The sequence below is a fragment of the Stegostoma tigrinum genome, chromosome 26, assembly GCF_030684315.1.
Source record: "Stegostoma tigrinum isolate sSteTig4 chromosome 26, sSteTig4.hap1, whole genome shotgun sequence".
NCBI classification, from domain to species: domain Eukaryota; kingdom Metazoa; phylum Chordata; class Chondrichthyes; order Orectolobiformes; family Stegostomatidae; genus Stegostoma; species Stegostoma tigrinum.
The window spans coordinates 6,153,335-6,166,237 of NC_081379.1; the positions used below are offsets into that span (position 1 = coordinate 6,153,335).

At 38.2% G+C, this 12,903-nt stretch overlaps 1 protein-coding gene across 22 annotated transcripts in view; it reads left to right on the forward strand.

Moving 5' to 3' along the window:
• Nucleotides 1-12,903, forward strand: part of arvcfb (ARVCF delta catenin family member b) — a 271,561-nt gene that overhangs the window by 114,092 nt on the left and 144,566 nt on the right. The window contains exon 1 of one of the 22 annotated variants that reach the window (XM_048556429.2): nt 902-940. The exons of 18 other annotated variants lie outside the window; for them this stretch is intronic. Coding sequence is in view for 2 of the 4 variants with exons in the window: in XM_048556421.2 (XP_048412378.1) it covers nt 1,031-1,087 (57 nt within the window). In the remaining 2 variants the exon portion in view is untranslated. Of the gene's footprint in view, nt 1-901; nt 941-1,015; nt 1,088-2,909; nt 3,038-3,114; nt 3,138-12,903 lie in introns of those variants that run through there. 3 more of the 22 variants (XM_048556421.2, XM_048556427.2, XM_059654922.1) reach the window with 3 other exon arrangements.

Sequence of the window (12,903 nt, forward strand, 5' to 3'; positions counted from 1 at the left end):
ATCTATCTTGAAATTTATTTACAAGACTGATTATTTACACAGCTTTAAAATCTCAGCTTTAGACCCACTGTTTTCTGTTTCCTGACTACATGGAACAAAGATGTAGTAATAGCCTACTTGCAATTTCTGTTTGGACCGCTAGTGAAGGTGATGTGGGTGCATTTTCATACTGGAACATCTCATGTCATCATGTCATCCATCTGCCTTAAAGGTATACTGCTTGTCTGATTTTTGAAATCTATGCACAAATACAATGGTAGCCATACTTGTGTTCTCCAAATGTACAAAGCCCTGTTTAAAATATATTTAGAGAAATAATTTCTCTCTCTTATTCAGCAGTCCTCCTACATAGGTTAACTTTCTATTATCGCCTTGCTTCCCACTCAACTTTGCGCTGACCGCCCCCCCCCCCCCCCCCCCCCCCAAACCTCCAGTAACTACTTAGCTAAGTTTATAATGCAAATTCATTTCTTGACTGGACAAAGTGTCATGACACAACTAACAATTGAATGGACTGTTGTGGAGACCTGTTAAAAGCAACAAAGTTAACTAGAAATGTGAAAATTATCAATTACAAATAAGATGGAAGTAAAAAGCTAGCTATCAGTTGTTGTGACTTTGAAATGCTGTTGTAAGAAATTAACTTGGGTTGATGTCTGCTGTTGTGATACTGCTATGAATACGGTCAAGATAGTGCTGTTTCACAGCACTGACCATCCTTTTTATCCAGAAATGTTCCTGAGTTTTTTTAAATAAACACAGAATGAATCTGATCCTGGGCCTGTAAATAATTGGCATAGCATTAGATGGGAGTGCACACAACGCTACCATAAATGGCAACTGCCAAATGTTAGATCTATGTGTTATTGCCATTAATAGCTTCTGAAGTTGACAGGTCTGGTGTATTCCCCTTGATGAAACAGTGGACATAAGGCATGATGTAAGCTGAGTTTCTGAAGTAGTTCTTTGTTTAAACCTTTTTATCTTGCGTGGATAAGAAAAATTTCTCAGCTCAACTTGAGATATTTATATGTTTGGAAGAGAGAGGATTTTAAAAGCTGAGTCTACTGGATATTGTCCTGGGAAGGTTAATTGTGGTAATGCTAGAATGAATGTGTATAAATACATGCTAAAACTCCTGTAATAATGTTACTATTTCTATTATTGTTGTTATTTTTGTTGTATCTCTAAGCTGTAAACCTGGTGTCTAGTATCGATTATTTACAAAGTCTGGTACTGGCTATTCAAAAAGTCTGGTTAAGAACCATTGAGGTTAATTTTGGGGCTCACAGTATTTTGATCTTAGTGTGTTGTGAGCACAAGGATAGAGAGGCTGATTTGGCTGTCTATCATTAGAAGTAGAGTGCAATCATCTGCTAAAAGTGATAGACTTAAGATGAATGGCAGATTTGGAGCATCTGGGAAGGATATTGGATTTCCATGAATGTGACTTTGGTAGGTGGACATGTAACTTATTTTCCAGACCCTGTCAAAACTTTAGATACCGAAGGCAATGACATCAGTGTTGCCTCAAGTGCAACCTTTTACAGCTGTTTCAAACCAGACATTGTTCAGTGAGGTAATTTTTCAGTTAATCAAACATATGTCCAAATGTGGTTTTTAACAAGAAATGTGCTGATACATATTTGAATGGTATAGGTTCATTATCTTGTTGAGAATCAGTACTCAATATTGATTTTATCTTGGTGCAAGGAATTGTTTGAAACATGACATTTGGAGTGAATGTGTGAAATAAACTTTTGGGGAAATCAGATTTCTTGTGGAACTGCATATCTGGTTTTAGCAGGCCAGTTAGTGACAGACTTGAGTGCTATCATGGCAGCATTCTGGAATTCGGGCAAGAAGATAAAATGGAGAGACAAAGCTTGTCACCCTTGCACACCATTTATTTACAGTCATGATGTGCTTAGTGATTGTACACAATGGTGTACAAAAATTTAAATGAACAGAAATTTGCTGGAGAATGTAACAGGTCTGGCAACATCTGGGAGGGAAGAAAAGGTAATGTTTCAAGTCCAGTGATCCTCGTTCAAACCCTGATCTGCAGATCTTTTGTTTTGATTTTGTATGAAAACTGAGTTTGTCCTTGGTCTTGTGCATTGTTCACAAATTTTCTTCATGGATTTATAATAAGTACGAACATTTCAATTTTCCTCCAACTCTCATGGGAATGAATTATCATGTTATGTCTATACTGATTTCCTTCATGAACACTGAGATGTCTGATACACCTAAATGAGCTTGATATGTCAGCTCAAGTGAAAGTACACTGTAGCTTTATTGTTTAACAACTTTGTTTTGCACAAAAATGCCTAGTTTATCTAACGTAAAAATGTTACAGATAAGTTCTTTGTGCTAAATAAAATGAATTTGTGGGTGAGCATAAAATTACGTTAAATTAGTTTAAAGTTTTATACATATGCTATTCCTCCGTATGCAAGTGTGTATGGGTGTTTAAAACTTGCTCCATATTGAAGGACCACATGGTTGACAAGTGTTCTTCAGTTATTGGAATTGCTTCCTAGAAACGTAATTTCTTAATACAAGTGCTCGTGCAAAACACTTCAATAAAGATGTATCAGATCTCTGATCTATCTTATTGTTGTAATTTTTGGTAAGGTTTTGAGGTTGCTTCTGTCTGTGTATTTCTAAAGGTGTTGGTTTGGTGTGTAGGGGATTATGGTGTCTATATTTTAGACAATGCAGGTATAGGTTTAATTCTGTAACAAACTTTAAGCTGATTTGTCGTCCCTTGCTGTTACTGTTTTAGGGTGTGGTCAGATAGCTGTATTGAGTTTCCAGCTGTAACTGTCTATCTCTGCAACCTGCTGTTCTGATTTTCTGCACGTGCTCCATAAATGTTGCAAGAAGTGTTTAAGTTCAGCTGCTTGAAGCTGATTGCTGTCTGAGAGCTGAAGAAGTGAGAAGTTCAGAGGAGTTAACAATATAAGAGTCAGCAATTCCTTAGAAAAGGATGTTTCACAGCCTCTGAGCAGAGTTACTGATGCACTGAGCTGTGAGTTTAATGTGCAATGTGTGGAATTTGAGTGATAACTCCGCATAACTGAAATTTGAGTGCCGTGGCTACGGGCTAGTTTTGAACAGTACGGTTGATGGTAAGAGGTTACACTCTGAGACTAAGAAAAGAGAAGAGCTGAAGAATTATGTATACTTCATGTAAGGGAAACATGTAAGGAAATGGAGCTGGTGCAGTTTTTTTGGAGGGGGTGGTGTGCAGATTAACTAACCAAATAATCAGTAATTTTCTTTGCCGTTTAAAATTCTTACCTGCTGTTAGTGCTGTCCTGGGATCTGTCTCTCGTGTTCTGAGTTGACTTCACTTTAAGATTTATGTCGTTCTTATTCTGGTTCAGGAAAGCAAATGCTATACGTGGATATGATTTGAAGGTTTCTGTTCATTTTATTCCACAGTTTCAGCCATTGTGAATTTGGTATTTTCATTTAGCTATGAAGCACAAGCGGTGTGAGGTTATTGACAGCTGATTTGTCTTTTGGATGTCATTTCTATGAATTCGGAATGTGCATTGGATTGGTATAAAGGTTCACTGTGTTTTCTTAAAGCAGTTGAGATATTGCTTAACCTGGTGCATGGACCAGTTGGAAGTCTTAAACCATTCAGTTTAAATCTCCTCCAAAAATGGCAAGTGCCATCTCCACAGGAATTAAAAGTGAAATGAACTGTGGGACAGTAACTTGGGAGTTAACCGTTAAAGTATTTCGGAGTTTGAAGTTAAATAATGCACATACATATATTTTTGAGTTATCAATATTCATGGATTTGGGGTTGGGGTCAGAATGGGGTAACAAATATTGACTGGTGAATGCAAATATGAACATATATGGAACACACTAAAGGCTTCGACAGATCGTGATGCATTTACTTATAGGGCTTTTGTTTTAGTATCGTTATGGATTTGAATATCAATAATATTTGGGGCGCGCAATTCTACCAGATTTCGATGTTTAATTGTGTGCTCGGTCTTGGGTTTTGGTTTACGTGTGAAAGCAGTCTGCATGTGCTGAAAATTCAATGTATTCCAGCATTTCAAATTGACTTAATACATTCTGCATTAAATGCCACCTTAATCAACCTTGGGATCATTTATTATCAGGTGAAATTCATTGAATTATTTGTAAGGCAAGATTTCACTGACTCATTCTCCCCACTTTTCCGTGTACTCTTTGCCATAAATATTGCTGACCAAAATATTTGCTTTTCACCAGACAATAGTTTTGATCAAAATTAGAAGTTGCACAGTAGCTTTTGAGCTGCACAATAGAATCTCCATTATCTGGGATTTAATTGTATTTTGACTTTTATACTAGATTCTATATATTTTGGGGGAACGAAGCCTTAAACAGGATAGCATAATACCTCCGGTTACTGTCATTTTTCTCCTTGTCACATGTCTCCCCATGAAACAAAAAAAATTAATTAAATTTAGTTTGTGTAAATCTTGATTTTTGTTCCTCTGCTTTCGGGCATCAGTAAATGTGCCAAATCAAAATGTTGACTGTTGAGCCTTTATTTTCTCCCTCCATGATGAGGGCTCCCTCCATGGTAGTGCATCTTAGATGTCAAACGTGATCTTGTACCAATGCATAAGGCTTAATTTAATCTTTGGAAGAACTTATTTTGAGGCCCTCATGAATAGAGTGATGCTCATTGTTTTTGGATTGGTCAGGCACTGTATTACATTCTATTTGGGAGCCAGGTCTGTGGTTGTGACAGTTTGGAAAATGGTACTGAAAGGAATAACAGTGACAGGCTATGGAAAATATTAAAAGAGCAAATGGACAGACTACACAAGTTGTTGACTCAAGTCTGGCATAAGACTGCAAAGAAAACAGTGGCCAAACAATGACTGAGGAGAGGACTTCTCCCAGGAAACTATAAAATTCTGACAGGCCTAGACAGATTAGATGTGGGAAGGATACCCCTGGTGGGAGTGGGAAGGAAAGTGTCCAGAATTAGGGATCATAGTGTAAGATTAAAGGGTAAACCTTCTAGGACTGAACTGAAGTTTCTTCACCCAGTGTAAATATAGCTGTCTTGTGGCTGTCAAGGAATATGAGTGGGGGTTGATCAGCTATGATCCTAATATTTTGCAGAGTAGGCTTGAACGACCGACTTCTGCTCCTATCTTTGTTTTCCATCAGCTGTCTCCAACTTTGATTCTCGCAATAGTACTGCAGAATGTGCTGTTTGATATTATGATGCACTACAATGTACATTGAAGTTTCAATCTCGGAAGTAGCAATGAACTTCATAAATATGACTCGGATTTTTCAGAAATGTTAGTGGTACTTGGGTTTGTTTGTTGTCTCAAAGAAGTCAATATTACTAGGAATACCTGCTGTTGAAGTGAATATTTAGACAAGTTGGTAAGTCAAAGTTCTCGAATAGATTTTGGAAAAAAGGGTCATGCTGGTGATGAGTGGTATTGATCAAAAATTGGTATCCTGGGAATAGGGACCTCGTCCTTAGTTGGCTGTGATGCTGTTAAAAGGAGATGGATTGTAAAATGATACTATGTTAATGGCTCGTTTTAGCCATGAGTAGTTGACTTCTGAGGCTGATGTCACCTCCCATTCACTGGTGGACCCTGCAGACTTGATTGAAATAGATTTTCAGTGTCAACTTTATTGTGTGAGCTGCAGGAAATTAAATAGAGGTAGGTACAATAACTTTGCTATTGGATGTTCTTTTGTTCCAGAAGAAAATATTCTCACCTTGCAAGTTGCTAAATAGACCAAGTTAGTAAATAATTTGGCCAGCAACCCACAGACGGCAAGTATCAAATTTTGGAAGTAATTTGTGGTTGGAGCAGATTTCCATTTGGTTGTTCAAAGTTGATTGGTATTGAAGTGTAATGTAAAGATTTTTGTGAAACCTCTGCATTGGTCAACAGATTGGGTACTTTCCCATGTGTAACTTATGGCGGAATATCATGGCTCGCTCAAAAGTAGAGCATGACCCTGGCTATTTTTTTTTCAGGAAGAGTCTTTATAATTGGGAAAATAAATGACCTTGTGGTATTATCTCTGCGCTGTTAATCCAGAGACCCAGGTAATGTCCTTCAGGCCCAGGTTCAAATTTCAGCATGATGGTGGCATTTGAATGGAAGAAACATTTTTGGAATTAAGAATCTAATGATAAGCATGACAGTTGTAACAGTTGGCAACTGTTGGCAAAAACTGTGGTTTGCTTATGTCCTTCAGAGAAGGAACATCCTTACCTGGTCTGGCCCACGTGTGACTCGAGATCCACAGCAATGTGGTTGATTGTTAACTACCTTCTGGGCACTTAGCAATGGTTGTAAATCCTGCCCTAGCCAGCAACGCCCTTGTCCCGTGAATGAATTTTTAAAAATGTTGTCCTAATCGAATGCAGAACCTGAGTGGCTGACTTTCTAATTGGATGTTTCACTGGGTGGTGCTGGATCAAATAGTTTGTTGACCAAGATAAGTTTTATATCCATGTTGAATTTTTAATGTTATGACTACCATTTGAGAGTTAGATAAGTGGTTTTGAGGTTTATCACTCTCCGATTACTTCAGAAATTAACATTCTGAAGGCAGCTATGTCAGAAAGGAAATTAATTCAGCTTAAATGTAACAGATTGCAAATGTCACCCCGCACAACTATAAATCTCATGATTTGAGTTGTCATTATTGCAATTAACTGCCACAATGAGAAGAGCATTTGAATGGAACATAAGTAATCAATCTAGTACATTTGAAAGTAAAAAACAAATTGAAGCACTGATTTTCCAACATGCCTTGGAAGTAAGCCATTGTTACGAGGATATGTTTAAAAATTAACAATTTTTAAAGTTATTACTTTCTCCAGACTTGTTACAAATTGTGATTTACTTTTGAAGTTTCTTCTGAGGTAGCTTTCTGTTGTTTATGTCCACAACAAGGATAAAGAGGCATAGGAATGTGTTTGTTGCGAGCTTGAATGTGATCACTTCCATAGAGTACTGTGCCCAGAATCGCATTCAAACTGGCATCATTACTTAGTCCCATATAACATGTCTAATTTACTGCTGGATGATACCTCAAATTTTGTTGTCTCTGTCATGGTAGTTTTGCATGTTAAAGCTCCGTCTTATTTTTAAGTTGGAGTGGTCAAAAAATAGTGCCATATGGAGTGGGTCTTTCAAATGATGACAGAAAATGGATTGTCGCTCAGTCAGTGTCTTTGAAGTGAAGATAGGATGAACCCTTTCTCAGCCTCTTTGTCAGCTTTCAGAAAACTGCAATGTTCATTGTTCTAGATGATTTTTGCATTTCTCCAACCCTCTGTTATAAAACCTTGTTCACAGAGCTTTGTGATAATGGCTATTAGCTATCTCCTTTGCCTGAATCAGCTGAGGAGCAGGAAAGCTGATGTTTTGGGCCTAGACCCTTCATCAGAAATGTGGGAGGGGGAAGAGGGTTCTGAAATAAATAGGGAGCAAGGGGGAGGCTGATCAAAGGTGAATAGAGGAGAAGGTAGGTGGAGAGGAGACACAGACAAGTTAAAGAGGCGGGGAGGGAGCCAGTGAAGGAGAGACGGGAGAAGGGGTCAGTAGATGGAGCGTTAGGCTCACGGTTAAAGAAGTAGGTGTGGAGGTGGAGGCGGCAGGAAAAACTGCTTAGTTTTTGACAAGGTAACTGCTGAGAGGTTATTTCCCCTCCTGGAAGAGTCTAGGCCCAGAGGGTGTAGCCGCACAGTAAAGAAGCACCAAATTAAGACATGAAGAGTTTCTCCTGAGGTTTGAGTGTCTTTGGAACTCCTTGCCACAGAGAGCAGAGAGGGTCAGAGTTTTTATGTATATTTAAGGCTGAGATAGGTGGACAGACTGCTGATTAGTTGGAGAATTAAGGATTTGGGGAAAGTGCAGGAAAGTGGATGTGAATACAAATGAATGGTGGAGCAAGGCTCAAGGATCCATACAGCCTGTTCCTGTTCGAGAAGTAAATAGTTCTTTGTTCTCAGTATTCAACAATGCCAATGGCTGGTGCAGTGCAATGTTTCCACCTACTGGCAGGAATGTGGTACAGTGCCACACCTAAATGTAAATCCATTCATTCATTATAATCACATTTTCTGAAGCAAGGTCTAGGCCCGAAAGGTCAGCCTTTCTGCTCCTCTAATGCCGCTTGGCCTGCTATGTTCATCCACCTCTAACCCTTGTTATCTCATTGCAGTCACAGTTGATCTAAAATCTGGGATCAACTTGGCACTGTAGTATGCATCTTAAGCTGTTTTATATCTCGTGGACCAGATGAGACCCCCTCAAAATACTTTAAGGCAGCCTAAGCCTCATTTTTTGTTATTTTTAAAAGCGAATGTAAAGTGCAGTGTTCCAGATGCAATGTGAATGGTCAAACCACTGTTACCTAAAACACAATTTAAACACAATAGTTAAAATGCAACCAAAGTAAGACAAATGTAGAATAACATAACTCTACTGGTAAACTTAACAGTACAATAGATACAATAACTATAGCACTAATTTCCTGTTCCAAAAAAGTAACATCCGTAGACGCACTCCTTAGCAAAAAGGAAAGTTCAGAATAACAGATTGGGCTCGCAGGTAACCCAGCGGCAGAGAGAAACCCCAGCTTCCGACTGTAACAGAGAGGAAAATTTCTTTTCAAAAAAATTCCCGTGGCCTCAAGCTTTTTACTCTTGTGGTTTTGGTAGACTGCTCAGTTTCTCTGCCTTACAAGCCCTTGTTTTTAAAAAAAGGACAAAATAACCTCTTAAAGCAACAGCATTGTCACATATTATATAGGTTACTTGTGTTTCTGGCACTGCTTTTTAGGCATATGGCTTAATTCTGTGGGGCGGAGTATTGATTTACTTGGCTGAGGTTAATGTTGATTTAAGAGGTTAGTACTGAGGTTGCATGATTGAGTTTTCAGAAACCATCAGCATTTGTTTTTGAGCCTCTATATGTATTAGTACTGAGTTTTAATCACCCATTGACTCTCCTCCTAAATGAATTCTTCAGGAGTGCCTGCAATGGATTGTTGTGCCATCTGGTAGTTGTCAATGCAGGGTTCACATAACAATTGAGTGCTTGCACCAAGTTGTTCTAGTTGTTTTTTTTTAAACTTTGTCATTTCTGTTTTCAACTGTCATGACTTGGCATACCCTTAGGGGTACATAATGCAGTCATCCACTGCAGTTGAAAAGAAGGTCAAATAAATATTTAGAGTTAGCTTGAATTTTGGGCAGGCTGCTGATGTTTCTCTGATTTTCATGGAACGCACATACTCACCAGGGTGGGACAGATCTAGTTACAGTGGCATTCTAATGCATCTCTAAATGATGTACCTGCTTTGTAATTATTTTAAAACATTCCACAATCTACCTATGTCGCAGAGGACCTGAGTTGTCTTTATCACTGATATGCAATTATGTTTTTTCCAGTGAGAAGAGATCAATAATGTGGTTTAGTTAGATGAGTCCAGAAATGGCTGATGAGAAATCAAGTTACTTTGACTGGAAAAGTAACTAGTTGCAATGTTAAGAGATTATCTATTTGAAAAATCAACTAGCATGATTATTGCATGCACAATACTTTGTGCAAATAAATTCCAGCTGTGCAGCATACTGTATAGGTAGGAAAGGCAGGATCCAGTAACCACTGTATCAATTATTACACCAGCTTGTTTATTTGTGAGTTGTTAATTGTGGTCAGTTTCTTGAAACGTGAAATGCATTACTTATGACTGGCGAACAAAGAATTGATGTTTACTTGTCAAATTTTGTGAATTGTGATATTTATGAGAATATGAGCTGCCAGAGGAAGTGGTAGATGCAGATGCAGTTACAACATTTAAGACATTGGGACAGGTAGGTGAATAGGAGAAGTTTAGAAGGATATGGCCTAAATGCAGGCATATGGGAGTAGTTCAGTTTGGGGAAAACTGGCCAGCATGGACAGTTGGGTTAAAGGGTCTGCTTCCATGCTATAAGATTCTAATTCTGACTCTCTTTACTTGCAAAGAACAGTTATTTGAAATAATTTGGGCATATTCCAAGGTTGTTGGTGCGACTGGATTTGCTTTGATATGAATTCAACAGAACCATTGAGTTAGGAATTGCAAATGAGCAGTTGTTTTTAAAAACTCTGGTTTTATGTTTCTGACTGCCCGACTCTGATAGCTGGAGTTCAACACATTTTGAGAAATGTTATATTCAAAAAGTTGTTTGATTGTACAGAACTTGGATGTTGCTGAAAAAAGTACATTTTGCCAAAGCGCTTTTATCTTGTTTTGATGAGGGCATTCACAAAAAAAGTGCAACATTTTAGACTGTATTAGGCACCAGCACTAATTTGTTGGCAAGTTGACTCTGCTGTGAGCATGTACAAAAGGAATAGATGTTGGTCGTTCAAAGTTTTGAGTCTTCCTCCGTTATCTAATAAGATCATGCTTGATCTATTTGTATTTTGGATTCCATATTCCTGACCACCTCCAATAACATTTGATTGCTTTGCATAAATGTAATCTCCTCTACCTCTGAATTATACCACTTCCGCTGCCTCTCAGTCAGAATTCCAAAGTTACCCACCCCTCAAAAGATCTCCATTTACTGGTTGCCCTTTTAGGACAGTAATTTTAAAATTATGCTTAATAGTTGTAGACTTGCCCAACAGGAAACATCTTTTACGTCTTGTTAAGAACATTATCTTACACACTTAAATCAAAGTTCATTCTCCTCCTCCTCTTGGTTTACAGCTAAAGCAAGTTTTCTTTTTGCACTGTTAACACTCTGCTCTCTCTGTGGAGGACCACACTTGCTTTAGATTTTTCTTTTTTAAATTATCATCACAACTAATGTTACTATTGGATAAGTCAGATGTCAAAGAAATCTGGCTTGATAGATTTTTGTTTTGCTCTTTAATATGGTCTTTCTCTGAAACTTAGGCACAGGCTGCAGTTTTGGTTTTAACAGCATACAGAAGTTTACTACAAAAAAAGTAAATTGAAACGCATCAATGCAATCAACAGAAAACATTAAAATGGAAGATTTCAGAACAACTTCCAAATCGAGGATAATGGCATGTTGGCCCTTATTTCAAGCGGGTTGCAGTATAACAGTAGGGAAGACTTACTGCAACAGCACAAGATGCTGATAAGACAACATCCTGGAGTACCTGAGAGCAGTTTCCCTTTCTTTAAGCCAAGATTTTGTTAGAGGCGGTTCTGAGAAGGTTCACAGGGTGATTCCCAGTTTGGTGAGATTGTCCTTTTCAGCAAAGGCTAAATGGGTTGGGACTGTACTCATTGGTATTTAGAAGAATGAAAGGTAATCTCATTGAAACACAGAATTAAGTGGTTTGACAAGCTAAATGCAAAGAGGCTGTTTCCCTTTTATGGGAGAGTGTGGGACTGGAGAGCATGGTCTCAGAATATAGGGGTACCAATTTAAGACTGAAATGGGGATTTTCTTCTGAGGGTTGGGAATCTTTTGCACTCCTTGTTGCAGAGATCTGTGTGAGTCAAGAATTTGTGTGTATATTTAAAGCTGAAGTAGATGGATGGATCCTTGATCAGCTGGGGAATTAGTTGGGTTATGGGAAAAGGGCAGGAAAGTGAATGTGAGGAATGTCTGATCAGCCATTATTCAATTGAATGGCAGAGCAGGCTTGTGGATCCAAACAGCCTATTCTTGTTTCTAGCTCTTATAGTCTTACTGTCACTTTGCAGTTAATCAAAATGACGAGAAATTTCTCTTGTGCATGAAATCTGTAGGTTTGACTTCTTACTCCCTGCTATGAACATTTCCTTGCATCTTCACACAACTGAAATCTTAAGCTTCTTCCACTTGGAATAATCAGTGCAGATGTCGAAGTGTCAGATTTCCTTCAAACAGCAAAAAAAACTAAAATCGGTTCTTGATTACTCGAAACCCAAAAGCCAGTCTTTGAATGTTGTCATTACAGTTGTAAAATCTCAATATAAATAAACTTCCACTGACATTAGAGAAGTCTGTTCAGATATCCATCTCGTACATGCTAGTTTGATATCATGACTTAGATAATTATTGATTCCCTGTATAAACTGTAGACATTTGGGCCTAGTTTGAATTCCAAACCCTTATGAAAACCGACATTGTCATATATAAATCATGGCCATTTCGCCACAACATAGTATGTGGAAACTCTAGCTATCGATCTTGTAAAATATCCAGTTGCTATCCTTTCCTATTCAGATTTCTTCCTGATAAATATTTGTCGTTCTTTGAGAATATAAAGAATGGCAATCATCTGACTTGGCTCTCATCATTGTGCAGTTACTCACTCTTGGGGACCTCCCTTCAGAATTTCATCACAACTTGTGATGATCTGAAATGCAGGTAGTTCTCCTATAAAGCAATTGTTGCGTTCTTGTATGATTTCGCGCTGTAGAAAATTGTGTTATAGAAAATCGCTATACCTGTACAGCAGAAAGTTTGCGTTATCCAAACATTGTCCACCATTCGTCAATCGCAGCACAGCCAATTTGCATTAATGAAACACCATTTCTTGCAGAACTACCCATATCTCCTTAAATGTCTACCATGTTGTGAGTATCAATTTATCCCCAGTCTCTTATGCCACTTTTGCTTTAGTGAACCCAGTGTTCAAATGCACATTATTACGCTCATTTCAAGTGCAACTCTTAGACTGTCCTCTTTCAAACTGGATCTGAATTGCAGACATGTTAAGTCTAAGAATGACTTAATTCTGAGGCCATTGTTTTTTTTTTCCAGCCACATTGCACAGCAGCAATATAACCTGTTGAATGTACGGCTCTGAGAAACAATATTGAATACGCTCTGTGGACAACTCATCTAGGTTAGAACTGCCAGGC